Source organism: Aricia agestis, chromosome 5, assembly GCF_905147365.1.
Source record: "Aricia agestis chromosome 5, ilAriAges1.1, whole genome shotgun sequence".
NCBI lineage: Eukaryota > Metazoa > Arthropoda > Insecta > Lepidoptera > Lycaenidae > Aricia > Aricia agestis.
The window spans coordinates 3138966-3155683 of NC_056410.1; the positions used below are offsets into that span (position 1 = coordinate 3138966).

At 35.4% G+C, this 16718-nt stretch overlaps 2 protein-coding genes across 2 annotated transcripts; both read left to right on the forward strand.

The window, feature by feature from the left end:
• Positions 1 to 1647: 1647 nt before the first annotated feature.
• LOC121726963 (carcinine transporter-like) lies at positions 1648 to 9853 on the forward strand. Its single transcript, XM_042114622.1, has 13 exons — positions 1648 to 1762; positions 5328 to 5485; positions 6144 to 6357; positions 6579 to 6762; positions 7191 to 7320; positions 7436 to 7564; positions 7712 to 7904; positions 8025 to 8130; positions 8211 to 8458; positions 8632 to 8711; positions 8861 to 9036; positions 9325 to 9497; positions 9725 to 9853. The coding sequence occupies exons 2-13, from the start codon at positions 5407 to 5409 to the stop codon at positions 9759 to 9761; spliced, it is 1749 nt and encodes a 582-aa protein (XP_041970556.1). The 5' UTR covers positions 1648 to 1762; positions 5328 to 5406; the 3' UTR covers positions 9762 to 9853.
• Positions 9854 to 10504: 651 nt separating this feature from the next.
• Positions 10505 to 14985, forward strand: LOC121726962. The gene is made up of 8 exons (XM_042114621.1): positions 10505 to 10821; positions 10944 to 12389; positions 12508 to 12573; positions 12665 to 12739; positions 13135 to 13170; positions 13328 to 13390; positions 13955 to 14075; positions 14900 to 14985. Exons 1-8 carry the CDS (start codon positions 10536 to 10538, stop codon positions 14940 to 14942), a joined length of 2136 nt encoding a protein of 711 aa, XP_041970555.1. The 5' UTR covers positions 10505 to 10535; the 3' UTR covers positions 14943 to 14985.
• The last annotated feature ends 1733 nt before the right edge of the window (positions 14986 to 16718 follow it).

A 16718-nucleotide genomic window follows, 5' to 3' on the forward strand; every position in this document is an offset into this window, starting at 1 on the left:
ATCGCGCGCTATAAACTGAAGTCCACGCGGACGAAGTCGCGGGCAACAGCTAGTAGATAATATATACATAATCTAGGAAAATTTCAACTCTCTAGCTATTACCGTCCTTGAGTTACAGCCTGGAAACAGACAGACAGACGGACAGACATCGAAGTCTCAGTATTAGGGTCCCGTTTTTACCCTTTGGGTACGGAACCCTAAAAATAAAAATTACAGCGAGGCGATGCGGTGCGGAGGACAACGGGCATTTGAGTGGCCTTGGTGATCAGTAAAGTTTTCCATCTACCAAGCTAAAATAATTATACGGTTTACGGTTTAAGACTTTATTTCTCACAAAATAATTTTACAAATTATTATACACGGCGAGAAACACGTGTTGCAAAAATAAATTGAGTGATACATTTGGCAAACACTAAAATAATTAATAATTATATTCCGAACAGTATAGGATATATTATTAATTATCATATATAACCATAAAAGAGTGTACCTACTGTAAATGTACTGAATGTTACTCATGTTTCCAAGTTCGCAGGTGCTAAATGTATTATTAGTTGCTTTATTTATACAGCTTGTTTGATGACTTAAATAGTCAAAACAAATAACAAATAATCCATGCCTAAACAAATGATCCATGTTGGAAAACATGGGTAAGGGTTATTAAACACATGTTTATATTTCCGTACAATGACTATTATTGCAACACGTTAATTTGTACAATTCAGCAGTCAAATGGTGTCATGAAATGTTAAACAAACGAATGATGTCTACAAAGAATGTAAAACTGTATCAAAAAGAGCTGTAGCAATTAAAAATATTAGATAAAATAAATAAATAAAATAAAAATTGTTTCATTTCTGACTAAATTTGAATCAAATATTTTCAGAACGTTGAACTACATGTTGCCTACCACCGGTTCGGGAACTAGCCCGGCGAGAAGAACCGGCGTAAGAAACTCGCACGGGGCCAGATAATATACTTAATCATAATAATTATTATATAGCTCACACAGTTAAATTAAAATAAGGGCTCTTTAATAAGAGTAATCCGTAGCACTGGGCTACGTCGTAGTTCTACGATCATCAGTACGGACTACCTAATTATATTTGTCATTCTATATTATGATCAAGGCTAGCCTAAAATATTAACTGTTACATCTAATCAGAAATCTATTTTAAATGTTCAAGGTTACTCCGTACGAATATAGTTTCAGGGTTTGAAAATTGTAGTGCGAAAAAAAGCAAGCCACACCACAGGTCAATTAATTTTCACAATTTTTATCGACCTTCGCACATAGGCCAAATGGTGTGTTAGAATGTGATGGCAAAACCTAAACCAATATTTGAAACACCATGCATCAATCATGATCCAATATCATGACCTAAATTGGGCTTCAGACTGCGGCACTCAGAGACGGACATTAAAATGAAAAAATGTGACAGATTCGTCTCTAATTGCCGCACTCAGAGACCTTTAATTATGATTATCCTTCAAATCAAGAGTTTGACAGACAATGTATGAGGCTTATGTCAAAATATGTCAAAATCTTCATTAAATTACAGTAATTAAAATTCTCTGAGTGCGGCAGTAAGACATTTATTTCGCCGACTGTACATGAGTGGAATTTAAGCGTGCGCGAAGTGATGAGGCATCAGGCAGTATCATCGCGACCTGCGCACGCGCCGACATCGCCTGAAAAACGACTCTGAACGATCCCGCTGCGAACATTGTCTTATTAGATCCCACTTGAAATAAAAACGAGGTAAGTGTTTTTATTTTCTTTTTTCGAGGGTAGTTGAATACCTTAAAACGTAAACAGTGACTCATCAGGAGATAATTTTCCTTTTGGAAATTTAAAATTTTTCATGTATAAATTAAGTTTGTCTCAAATATAGGCCTGCTTAAATGTACGAATACAATGTAGCAAAGTTACATATTAAACTAAGGAAACGAGAAATCGACCTTCAACTGTGATAAACAGATGTCACATAGTTATTGATTAGGTTCTAGCGACTGTATGATCAAATTATGATGATCATTAATTAAATTGTCACTATGTAGTCATTAATCATTAATCAATGCACTCGTTTATATTGACAGTTAATTAAGCATTACATTTCCACAGTTGTACTTACATATTAAGTATATTATAATTTAAAAGTAAATTAACGATAACTGAGTCAAAGAATATAATCCACAGAACCAAAAAATTTACTTTTTGCAAAAATGTCTATCTGTCATTTCTTTTTACTTAATGCCAAAATCACTAATGGAATCAAATAAAATTTAGCAGGTAGATTATCAGATTTAAAATGCCAATGACAAGAGTTATTTTACGCTTTACACAAGAAGTCGAGGGGCGACGCGGTATTGAACGAACGAAACATGGAGAGTCTATAATAAAATCATTAAAAACTACCTAGGTACTACCTAGCATAAATAAAATGATTTTTTATTCTCGGACAAAGGCACTTCTCTAGAGATCGTACAAATTGATATGGCTTATTCATCGTTTAATAAATCATTTTTAGTGGAAAGGGCAAAAGGGGTTAACGTGCAGGAAAGAAAACATTTCTACTTTATACTACGAAGTTAATTTTGCCAAAAATAATTTTAGTACAGCTCCGCTCTCGTTGAACTCTTTCTCAGTTGAAATATAATCCGCCCAATTTCTTTGATTACAATTAAAATAACCCTTGAAAAGCAGCCCAGCCCAGCTTGGCAGGAATTATGTTTAAATTACGCATTGGAAACGCTTTATGTGTGGTGATTTGCCTCAATGTGCTGAAGCACCCCAGAGGTGAGACTGGCCGGCGAACGTACCCACTAAAACCACCGGCGAATCCTGCGATTGACACAAGGTTGCTCTCGTTACCTATAGTAAGACGGATGACCGACACGACCAGCAAAATATACCACTGGACCGACATTACACGGTCATACAATGATGCATAAGTCCAAACGCATGGATCATTTAGCTTATTTTAAGACAATAGGCATGACGATTTTTTTTTCTTGTTGGTAAGTGAAGGACCATTCAAAAATAGGAATATCGGTGAAAAAATGACTTTGATAGCTTAAAAACTCTCCAAGATATTCATACAAAATGTTACCTAACTGTGACGTCACGCTTAGGTAGTTTGTTCGATAGCTATGTTAAATATTGCGTTTATGCAAGTGGTTTCATAAGATTTTTTTTATAAATTGCATAACTTATTGAATGGTATACAAAAATTAAGGCATTTTATAAAAAAAATCAACTTGAGTTTTGACTAACTTTGAAGGCTCATAACAAAAAAAAAATACTTACATAATTTATGAAGCTGAACTTTTGGAAATACTTATATTTTATCGCTATGTCTTTATTTTATTTAAAAAATGAGCTAATCTTTGACCTTGTCGTCATCCCTATTAGGTGATCAACCTGCATTGTCCAGTTTGTCCTTACCGAACAACATTTCGGTTGTTTTACCGCGTGCTGCCCACGAGTCACGACCTCCAAGTCGGGAGTTTAGGCCTAAATCTCTAGACCATCGATAATACTTTTGACACTTATTGGCGCTTCTTAGAAATGTATAGCATGGCTTGACTACATCCTCTATAGGATAGGAAATACTTTGTAGTATTCCCCGAAGCACTAGAAACAGACAAGTCCGAACTATTGTTCGAAATATTTTCCACCGTTATCAGAAAGATCATCCCCATCACCTGAAAGAGTAGCAGTCATCAAGTGCGTATTACTCAAAGATCAATAAAACTTTGGAAAAAAAACTGTCACTAGCGGTATTTCCTAACCATTAATACGACCTTTGACACCTTCAAGAAAGAAGCTCATTTCGGGTTAAAAGTCAGGCAATGCACTTACGACTCCTTGAGTATCTAAGCTACTAGCTGGTAATTGGTATACAATAGTATACATATATCGTAATTGTCCGTCAACAGGTGTACCCTTTTCCTTGCTTGCTATAAAAAAACATGAAGCCACATAAGTCTTTTGCAAGCCAGATTTAAGAACAGTAAACAACAAAAAAGCAAAAAACAACTGTTATCTAAGAACAAACAATAAACATTAAAACAATAAAACCAGTTAAAACCAACTAATGCCCTTATCTTGAACAAAGCCTAGACTTACGTCATTTGTTAATTTATACGTTCTTGTTGTCATGTTGGGTGCTAAGGTGCTTCGGGCCAAATGTCAATTGTATTCCCTGAAATCATCCCGAAATAGGATGAGGTAGTCGACTAAAATAGCAGATACATTGTTTCAGGCACTTTAATTACTTAGCAAAAAATTTAGATTTCGTCTGAGAAATCATTTGAAAATCTGTCCTCATAAAAATAAAAGAGATAGATCAATTTTAACCAAATTCTCCGAAGTCAAGTACTCCTCTACCTGCCATTTTGTCTTGAATCTTCTATTGAAGAAGTTCGTTCATTTCCAACTATCTATGCCATAAATATAATCTATTATGAGTTTCTGTAAATCGTTTGATAATACCTCTGTGGTATTTTGGTACTGAGGTGATTATACATTTTGATATTATATTTACACCTTTCCTTGTTTTAAACATTGTGAGTATGTACTGTAGTCTTTTTCACTCTATCTACGGGACATATTTATTGATCTGTTGAAACATACTGTCGGCTTTAACAGTTGTGCGCGGGCGCATCAAAACACTTGCATCCTCAAGTAGTTCAACAGCACGGGCAGGGTCAACTAATATAGATTGTTTTTAATTGGCACATAAAAGTTGCTAAGCGTTGCGTCAATATATGAATTGATTGTTATAGCTCCCATATTGTTAACGATTTACTTCTCACTGTATCTAGTTTGAACTTGAGTTTACACATATATAAATGTATATTTTATTACTTTCATTGTTTACTGCAATGATTAATTTTATCACTCATCACAAGTCGCAACAGTAGTACATTTTGCAGTTTCGATTATATAGAGTTTAGGTTTTTAATTTCAACCGTTCTTTAATGGGACTTCAAATCTTAAAATTCTATAATGCCCGACACTTAAGTGTTTAATATTAATTTAGAGTCTTCTTGTTACATCTTACAATTACTAGCTATTTGACCGAGCTTTGCTCGGTATTCGATAAAACACGAATAAAATGACATTTTCTAAAAATGATTCCTAGCTAGATCGATTTATCACCCCCGAAACCCACTAGGTATATACTAAATTTCATGAAAATCGTTGGAGCCGATTCCGAGATTCCAATTATATATACCTATCTCGCTCGTTTAAAGCTCGTTTAAAGATATAAGATAAATACCAAAAATATTTTTTTTAATTTTGCGTTTTCAACTTTCAGACCAGCGTTGAGCTTCGGTCTTCTGTAACCAGAAAGACGCCAGGAAAAGTGTCTTTTAAGGGCAAAACCCAATTCGAGGATGGAATCACATGAAAAAAACGCTACCTCGGGTCACAACGACCTGAGACCTGAAAATATTGAAATGGGCGCAAGAAATGGTAAGTACTAAGTCTATGCCACGTTAAATCTGCTAAAGAAATTAGAAGCCGCAAGGTCAGTGATGTATAAGTTAACACTTCATAATGATGACCTTACTGTTCCTGGTTGCTATTGGGCCAAGTTTGAGATAATTCAATTGAATTAAACAGTTGATCATTTTAAAAGGACATTCGAAGAATTCGTCCAAATAATTATTTTAAAATTTATTATAGGTACGTTTACTATATCTAAGTATATCCATTTGCGTGGACGGGTTGACGCTATGTTAAATAAACCACATTACCTAACCGAATTTGTATTCGACTAACTTTTTATTATTGCACAATATCAAACAAACATAAAGCGTGATTTCTACGACAGATATCTAATAAGCGTGTATGATGGCATTGTGTTCACAGTAAATATTGAATATCAATGAATTTCATTGATGAATGAAAATATTGCGCAACAATTGATAAACATTGTTCTATGAATTTATTCCACGTATGCCCACATGTATGCCTATAAAATTAGCTCATGCAAATTTCAAATTCGCGTCCTGACTTGACAGCCAGATAGTTTAAAGTAGCCCATAACCGTTTGAGATTTTAGTAGTTAATAAAATGAAAACTATAACATTATCTGATCTTTAAATTAACTAATACAATTTGGTTTAAGGAAATGGCACGGCGGCTAGGAAAGTCAAAGACATAGATGATCTGTTCCCGTACATCGGGGACTTTGGCTGGTACCAGCGCATCCTGTTCCTCTTGATGATACCCTTCTCATTCTTCTTCGCGTTTGTATACTTCGGACAGATCTTCATGACTGTGGTTCCATCCGAGCATTGGTGTTTTGTGAAAGAGCTGGCGAATTTGACGGTGGAAGACAGGTCAGTAATAAATTAATAATTGACAAAAACCCGTAGCCCATAAGTATTCACAAAAAAATTGTTAAAATTTGAGTATGATTTACGCTGACGCGTCACAAATATTTCAGAAGTTTTGATCCCCATCTGTTTTGCTTACGTAGGAACTAGGAAACAAGGATCATCTATTACTGCACTGTCGGAGCACTTTGACCTTTTTATGATTTTTCGGCGTTTTCTTTTAGGCGTCGCTTATCAGTTCCCTTCAACAACGGGAGCTACGAGAAGTGTTTCGTGTATGACGTGGATTGGCAGAAAGTTCTGGAGGCCGGGAACGTAACAGCTGACCCGGCGTGGCCCATCAAGAAATGTGTGGACCAGTGGGAGTTTAATTACACCGATGTGCCATACAAGACCATAGCTTCGGAGGTATTATTTGCTTGGTATAAGCAGGGCCCGATGGGGCGAACCGGGCATTTGCCCAGAGCGGCAAAAATGGGTAGCGGCAAAATTGACTTATTCCTATCTTCCAACCTCCATCCAAAAAGCCATCCACCTCCCAAGTTTAAGAATTTTACCTTCCAACCTACTTCAGGTGGGATAGTGGAAATATTTAAGTATTTTACTCGCATATTCCCCCTATTCCCAAAAAACTAGTTTATGACTAAGGTAGGTATGTGGTTTTCTTTATGTAAAGGGCGGCGAAAATTATCTTTGCCCTGAGCGACGAAAAAGCTAGATTGGGCTCTGGGCATAAGTAAACCTTCATACTGTGTCAATTAAAATTGTTGCCTCATCACTTAAAAAGTACTTATCTTTCTTTTTATTTCTTTTATGTAATGTCCTAATTTTTACAGCTGGGTTGGGTGTGCGATAGAGACAACTACGGTGCCACTGCTCAATCAATATTCTTCTGTGGAGCTATCGTTGGTGGACTGATATTTGGATGGATTGCTGATAAATATGGCAGAATACCAGCTATTGTTGGTAAGACTAGAACTTGTATTGATTTTCATTCAGTTTTGTCTTCTATTAGAATACATTGTGTCATTTCTATCTAACGTTAATTTATTTGTTTACATAATCTCTTTTAACTCTTCAGGGACCAACATGATTGGTTTTATAGCGGGAGTCGGAACAGCATTTGCAAACAGTTTCTGGTCATTCTGCCTCTGCAGATTTCTGGTTGGATTGTCGTACGACAACTGCTTCGTTATAATGTATATCGTTGGTAAGCATCGCTTCTAACATAATAATATGTAAGGCATATCCATAAGTTTTAAAAATATAATTTTATGATGTACTGAATAAATCATTAAGGCCGTGGCCTTTAGCAGCACTTGTAACTATCAGAACATGTTTTTAATTGGTATTCTAGTGGTAGAGTACATTGGACCAAAATGGCGGACGTTCGTAGCGAACTTTTCTATAGCGGTCTACTTTACGTTTGCCGGCTGCATACTGCCCTGGATCGCGGTAGGCGTGGCCGACTGGAAGATCTACTCCCTCATCATCAGCGTACCTTTGGTGATGTCAATCATAACGCCGTGCGTGGTTCCAGAGAGTGCGAGGTACAAGAATTTTAATATATTGTCTATTCGCACTGTAGTCATCTAGGATTAAATAAACACATGAGATCATTAGAATATAGCCAGAGAAGAAGTAAATTGAGATTATGTTTCTTTTTACAGATGGCTAATATCGCAAGGACGTATTGAGGAAGCTTTGAAGATTTTGAAGAGATGTGAAAGGATTAATGGCAATAAAATACCTGACGAAATTATTGCAGAATTTAAGGTAGCTTGAAGAAGAATACCTACTATACCTTTTAAGGAACCAATTTTTCCGTGATTCTCAATAGAACCTTTTGATTCCAGGAAACCGCAACGATAATTGCGAAAGAAGAGCAAGAGAATAAAAACTACTCCATCCTGGATCTGTTCAGGACTCCTCGTCTGAGGAAGAACAGTATTCTTCTCTTGGTGATATGGATGGCAATCGCTATGGTATTCGATGGTCACGTGAGGAACGTCGGTTCTCTGGGTCTGGATATGTTTCTCACGTTTACCGTGGCGACGGCTTCCGAGTTCCCCGCTGATATTCTTCTGATTCTGACTTTGGATGTGTAAGTTGCTATGGAGTATTTTTCAGTTACTTTAAAATAAACCAAACTTTCTTCAATAGTTGGTATTCCAAAATACACATTTTGAGCATTACGGCTATACTATACTTAACTTTATGCATACCATCTGCGAAAGAACTTATGCGGCTTCCTTTTAATATAGTTCTTATTTTCAGGCTCGGTCGTCGCTGGCTAGCGTTTGGTTCTATGGTCATCAGTGGCCTCTTCAGTCTACTGGCTACAACTGTGCCATATGGTGATTATTATTTTTCCACATCCTAATGCTATTTTAAACATTACCTATATTCAGTGTTTTGGTAGATCGTCACTGATTGAACAGTTTCACTTCTCGTTTTGCTTTATGCTCTTAATTAATTCCTATCTTTTCTTCTTCACTTATTACAGGTATACCATCAGCAACTTTAGCTATCGTGGGCCGTTTTGCTGTAAACATCTCATACAACATCGGCATACAGTTCGCGGCGGAGCTGCTGCCGACCGTAGTGAGGGCGCAGGGTTTGGCCCTGATCCACATCGTCGGCTACATAGCGACTATACTCGTGCCTTACATTGTCTATATGGTAAGGCTTTTGATGTTTTAATACATATTGTAAATACCTAAAGATATGACCATTAACTTTAAATTACCACTAGTAAGCATACGAATGATTGAGAAGACAAATATGGATTTTTTCTTTGTAACTTCACAAGAAGGCACTCAAATTGGACTCCTATTAGTAGTGCCAGGAGTAACTGTCCTCCTAATCTTCTCATAAGGCAATACTTTTTTATTATAAGCAACCTCATACCAACCAGTAGTTAGTATGAGGTTCGTTTCTGCAAAAAGTAAACCATATATCCTCTTTCAGGCCACCATAGCAATCGAGATCCCGCTAATAATTCTGGGTGCTCTGGGCATCCTGGGCGGGTGCTGCTGCTTGTTCCTGCCGGAGTCGCTGGGCAAGGACATGCCGCAGACCATCCAGGACGGCGAGGACTATGGCCGGGACCAGAAGTTCTGGAATATGCCCTGCTGCTCCAAGTATGTATTTCCTAAACCTGCTAGATATAATTCTTTACTTTAACAATAAGTTCATGTACAACCTTCATTCGCACAAAAGTTACCACAGTAGGTCTTACAACAAGTATAAATGAAAGAAATTCGGGTGCGCAGCTTGCAGTGCGTTCACCTAAACGTGCCTTAACGTTATTTAACGTAGAAATGGTTTTAGTCAAATAAATAGTTATAATTTAAATTCTATATTGCAGGAAAATTTCAGATAAGCAGCACACATCCAGACTGTAATAGCAGCACGCGATCTTCTAGAATTCAGAAGTGTTATGTACTTAACCAATTATTTTATTTTGTGTCTATAGTTAAAAATAAAATATTTGAAACTTTACATATTTATGTCATAATAATTAATAAATTATCTAATGTCATATTTAAAATCTTTATTTACCAAAAAATCTGTTATCATATTAATTGATATACTTACTCAGAAACAATCCTCAATCTTCATAATAAAAGTATTATTTTCTAAATGTTTCCTTTTATTTTGCGTTGATCCTGTTAGTTGGTGAAAATAAATTCTTGTTCTCTTATCGAAGAAAAAACGGAGAAATTCCGCAAGCAAACACAAAATAAGCTTCTGTGAAGGTAAATATTTTGTGATAGTGTTGTACTAATATACGATCGATCGAGAGTATCGATCAACAGTTTACAAAAGTGAAACATCACTTTTTTATAAGACTTGAAGTTTTTTATTTCATGGAAAATGATGATGAATTCTAAATTAGTAACAAAAAACACGTCGTTTTCAAGCAAGCAAAGCAATAATAAATATTGCTAAAAATAATAGAGCTAATCCTCTAGCTATTATATATGTAGACTTTTAATAATAAGTACAATATAGGGAGTAAAACTTGCGAAGACTAAAAACATCGACTGTTGACTCCGGCTTCAAAGGCTAAAACCCAACACTCAATCGTAGATATTTACAAACATTAAAAATCCACTCGTTTTACAAGCCAAATTATAAACTCAACCAAAGCATTGTATCGGGAAATTGCGGTAGTGATGTATTCCATACTAACGCTGTCGATGTTTCTAAAAGTATTAGGCGTTATTCATTCATCTCACGTAAAGTCGAATTCTATATCTAAATTAGAAAGGAATAATGTTTTAAACAAAGCGTTATGGGTTAAAAGAAACGCAGAAAATAATCCGGGTCTGTCGGTATTTAGACTCAATACATTCGACGTCGACGAAATACTCGATAACAACAATAATTTTAGAACCGAAAATGGCCAGCCAACTATGTATTTCTCGTCATTCAATGAAAGATCTAAGAGAGATACATCAGGTGAGTACTTAATAAATACTGTAGTCCTTGTTGCTTACACAAATTTTGGCACTTTTCTAAAGATAAACAAATTATTATAATGAACTAGATTGTAAACAAATCTTAATTTTACCTAATTTTAGAAGTACTAACAGAGAACAAGAGAGATTTGTCAACAATAAAGCCAATAAAGATCGTAGACGATTCGTACAAAGAAGCTGGCTTACTGCCACAGACAGATCACTACAACATAATACATAATATTCCTCCACACCCCTATACGTTCGTTGTCCAACCCAAACCGAAATTTTTTGCCAACATGTCCGAGAATTTCGAAAAGATAATGAAGCCCTTAAACGATAACGCACAAAACTTGTCCAAAACAGTAAACACTAAATTAAATTTAAAGGAAGGTTTAAATCAAAATAATGTTATTAACAAGATGGTCTTAGATAAAAATAATTTGCCTTGGCTTCAAAAAGGTCAAACGCCGTCTAATAATCGAAATGATACTGTAAAGAGTGAAGATGAATCAACGAATATAACAACACCAAATACAATATCACAGCGAGAACTATTCAAAGTCATAGGAATGCTTACTAGGACATTCAAGAGAATCATAAAACAACACAACGACATCAAAGTAATTCACAGTAGGCTCCAGAATTTAAACAATAACTTTATGCGAAATTCTGAGCAGTTAATAGAAAAGTTTCAACGTTTCGACACCAAGTACAATAATGTAGTAAGACTTAATGAGAAATTAAATGAAAAGCTCAAGTTGATTAAAGACCAGCAGCTGAACCTTAAAAGCAAAGAAGAAACCCTAACAAAACATGTGCTGGAATTTGAAAAGCAAAGAAAGCAATTTTTGCTGCAGCAAAATCTCTTTTTCAATATTCAGAAGCAAATATTGGCACAAAATGAGAAGATCACTTACAAACAAGCGCAGATTGCTAACAGGCAGACCATTATATCACATAGACAGAGCAACATAGCGAAAATATTCAAGGAAGCTCATCAGACATTTACAACAGAGAAAGTAACAAAAACTGATAATAATCAAAATAATGACATGCAGGCCTCCGCTGCTGATTCAGTCAAAATAGACTTATTCTCAGTTAAACCAGACAAGGGCTTAAAAACTCTCGATCCAGATATTTTGAAGACTAAAGATGAGCAATCGATAGACGATTTGATATTCAAATTCTATTTCAACAACACATTCATAGACGATTTCATCAGAGACCAACTATTGGGTAGCATTGTCAACCGTCCAGAAGTACGGGATTTGAAAATACGAAAACCACGCGAGGGGGCAGAATCGACCGTACTGTTCCCTGTAACCAAAGAGGAAAAAATCAGAGAACGCAGGTGGATAAAGCATCCGAAAAAGTCACGGAAGAACGAAACGACCACAGTCATGTCTATTAAAGCCAAATTATTCAGCGCAAAGAACAAGAAAAACGACAACTCTGATCCATTCATAAAAATGGCGATGAACTTTTGTACGGAACTTGGACAGACCAGTAACGTTCAAGCCTTCAATTGGTGCGTAGAGAAAATCTTGCGCAGGCTTAAAGTTATAGGTAAGAATTGGAACATTTTATCGCATTTAAAACATATTTTCTGTACAGAATTTGTATAATATGATACATTTAAAATAATTACATCGCTAAATTATGAAATTAAACAAAAACATTTCAGATTCGAAAAAGATGGCAACTACTAAACCGAGTACAGTATTAACTACTACAATCACAATTACTTCAGGTAATTATACTATTAACACTGGAACAAACTGTTTTTAAGTTACGTACATGGTTTTGTGATTAGTCAATCTTAATAAAATTTCGTTTTACAGCCCCAGTGACTACGACACAGACACTGCCAAAGCAAGAGGATAAAGAAGAATCAATACTAGCAAAATATTTCCCAGGTAACATACTATTACAGCCAAATATTATTTAAAATTTCGTCACTTTTACATGGATTGGTCATAAAGTTAATATACCTAGCGGAATAGAGCAACAATATCGATCTGTCAAACGAAACCGAAATTGGTATCATCTGTGTGTAAAAATATGTGTACGTATACACTTACACAAGCATGATTGAACATGATTTCTATGAGATTAAATTGTCAACGTGCGGCACGTGCCGACTGGACGTCAAAAAAAGAGTGCAGCAGTCATGTATCACACGTCTCTTTTTACCACGCAGTGTTACTGATAGTGACATCTCTCTTGCTCAGGCCTTTGATTCTCTATTCCGCTAGGTATATTAACTTTATGGGATTGGTACAAACAAAAGCCAAATTCTTCCTTATTTCAGATAATGACGAGCTAGAAGACAAATTGAAAGATTATGGTATGTATCTGAGTGAATGGTATAAAATAAGGTAAAAATAAAAATTTACCCACAGCCGAACCGATTACCAAAAATGTTGAGGTTCTATCCTCAACATTTTTGGAAATCGGTTAAAAATTAGTATAATATCACTTAAGTGGAATGTTTTGATCTATAGATCTTAAGCCCGATACGGAGGGCAACGTGTACTACGACAGAAGTTTACATATCAGTGATATTGGTAAGCATTCATCTACTTTTATCGAAAACTATATTTTCTAAATATTATATTTTCTATATCAAATTCAAAATGCTGTTAGGACCTTTTCGATTTGCGTTACGCGATACAATTTAAACATCAAATTGTTATGTTTTTCGTAAATAAGAAAGAGAAGGCCTGACATAAGACAAGATTCACTACCCTGATTAGAGCAAGATAATATCCATGGCCTCGCTCTTTGACAACATTCAAATTAATTAGCAAAGACGTAATCTATCTATCTTCTATCTATATATATAAAACTCAAAGGTGACTGACTGACATGGTGATCTATCAACGCATAACCCAAGCCACTGGACCGATCGGGCTGAAATTTTGCATGCAGGTAGATGATATGACGTAGGCATCCGCTAAGAAAGGATTTTGATCAATTCCAACCCTAAGGGGTTAAAATAGGGGATGAAAGTTTGTATATAATAATACTTCTTAACGCGAGCGAAGCCGCGGGCAAAAGCTCGTATTTAATATAAGGCTTCCGCCACGCTGCCAGCTGATTTTGAGACTGAAAGCTTATTTGTGTCCTAGATCCAAAAGACGTGGATTACGGCGGCGGGGTGTCGGACGTGCTCCCGGGCTTTGAGAGCGAGTCCAAGGTGGACAACCCCGCACTGGACCTGCAGGCGCTGAGGAGGATGGATGCGAGGCGGTGAGATTATAATATTACTTAAGAGAAGAATAAAGCAAAAATCAAACATCGTCCTTTTCTTTTCGCACTCACGCCCGTCTTTCATATGCCAGGTGAAAAAGAACGACGCGGAATCATCGACAAGTTAGTTTTTTCTTAACTCGATAAATATTATAAAATATTTTAAAAATCCGCTACAGTCCCTCGTTAATAGAATTTTATATTATTTACTAAAATATTGACGCAATTGAGTGCACCGTTTTGAAAAGAAATAAAATATTATATATAATTATGTTTAAAAAATGAAACAATTCGTAGCTTATAAATCAAGTATAAAAATGGATTATAAGATTATTTATTTTGCTTTCTTCGCCCCCTTAAGCCCGGCCGCACATTGTCCGAATTCTGATCAGAAACAGTTGAATTTCGCCGGACCGCCACCCCGCACACTATCAGAAATATCCTTCCGGCGAGTTCGAGCTCATTCGGCTCAGTACAAAATGTAAGAGACAGCGCGGACGTTAAACTGTTTCGTATCAGAAATTTCGGACAATGTGCGGCCGGGCTAATTCCGGTCGCGGAGTGTGCAGAATATCATCCCTTCTTGTATCTCGCGCACGCCCGCGACTAAAGCGAAATAGATAGATATATTTTTGTGCGCGAATGAGAGAAGTAGTAAAGGTTCAATGCAAAAAGCTCTACGTATTTGGCACCCCTACAAGCATTACTACAGTTTCCTAGGAAGTTAAATATTTTTATTGTCTAGATAAAATAATATATAAAAAAACCGAATTATATGCGTTTAGCACACACACTAGTATCTAAATAGCTTTTCTCTTTTACAGGTTGAGCGATAAAATAAAGAAAATAAAGATGGCAAAGAAATGAACAAAGCGGACGGCAGTAAGTACATGTGAAAATAAATGACATAGTAAAAAGTACCTTCTTATTCTTATGGCAAACTCGCTAGTGAAAAACGATATAATATTAAAATATTTATTCCTTCTCATTAAAACAACACAAACACACATTCCAAATAACTATTGAACGTATTAATAAAAGAAGAATGCTCCCGGTGAGGGGGGCACCTTTATATTTTACTGAACTATGAGCTACAAATCTTAAATCCCTGTGTTATGAAGGCACTTCATAAGTATACACTGTTATTCTGTATCGAGATTCTGCAACCACCAAAAGATCTAAGACTACTCAATGTCAGATATACAAGTAGTAAATTTTTCATAAATATAATTACAACAGTGTTAATAAATTAGGTACTCCCGAAACTTATTCTAAGAAAATATAATATTGCTTTAAAAACAATTTTTTACACTCAGACATGTCTGTTTCCTTAACCATTAGATAAATTAAAAATATTCAAGTCTAGAACCTTTAACAAAACTAAGTTAAATAGTCTTCATATAAAATTGTAACGGAGATGTGGAATAAATAAGTAAATGACATCAAATTTCTTGAAACAAAAACTCTCTAGATACTTAAATCTCTATCTAATTCACTCAGGCAGATAAAAAATCATAGCGTAGGATATCGCGTCATTCGAATAATAATATGGTAAAATTGAAACAAAAAAAAAACAAAACTAAGTGATAATAATTTAGGATGGGTATGGGTGTCCCTAAATAGAGTTCACTGTAAAAGTAGTAGCGGTGAAAGAGTTAATTATTTTTTAACTATTGTATAGGAAAACTCCAGAGCCCAGATGGATGGGCAGGCGCCCATACAAATGACAAAGAAAAATTTTCTCTTTCATAGCTTCTATTTTCACAGTGAACTCTAATACAGGGGGGGACTCATACACACCCTAAAGTATTATCACTTAGTTTTGTTATCGACAAACGGTGGGATCACGCATGTTAAATAAATGCCCACACTGGAATGAATAATAACTAATTAATAATTATACACTTTCCTTGCACTTATTCCACTTTATTTTAATAGATTTATTACAAAATTATTAACACCATATTTGAATGTAATTTGGAATTAATTTTAGCTTCTTACATTGGGTATTAAACCATATATGCTGCGACTTTGTCTTTAGTTTAAGCTTTAAAACTTTATACAGTACCAGTAGTTCAGCTGTGCTCGCCGCTTTGAGAAGCTAAAATTGATTCCAAATTACATTCAATTAAGGTGTTAATAATTTTGTAATAAATCTATTAAAATAAAGTGGAATAAGTGCAAGGAAAGTGTATAATTATTAATTAAACATGAATTTCCACCAAGAAGTGACAGTACATTCAATATCTGAATAATAACTAATCAGAACTAATTTGCGTCTCTAGCTTAGGGTGGTATTACACTTGTTACATCCGTAGAGTCAAAGACATGCCTGAATAGGCTACTTGACCTAATTTTTTTCTTCATGCTTATCGCTTCTTAATCATTCATTTTCACAAAAAAAACGAATATTTTAATATTTTACACAGTAGAAACCCATAAAAATGTCGATTGAAAAATATGCCTTAAATATGCCGCCGAAAACACTGTCCGCCATAGTGTGACGTCATACTTTTTGTATTTTAAACTCTTTTTATTGAACATTTTTTTATGTGCTAAATGTACGAGTTTATAAGTGCCCAAAAATTGTAAAATAATTAATTATGAAATTAGAAATAATTTGTAATGTTGAAAACTTTTGGA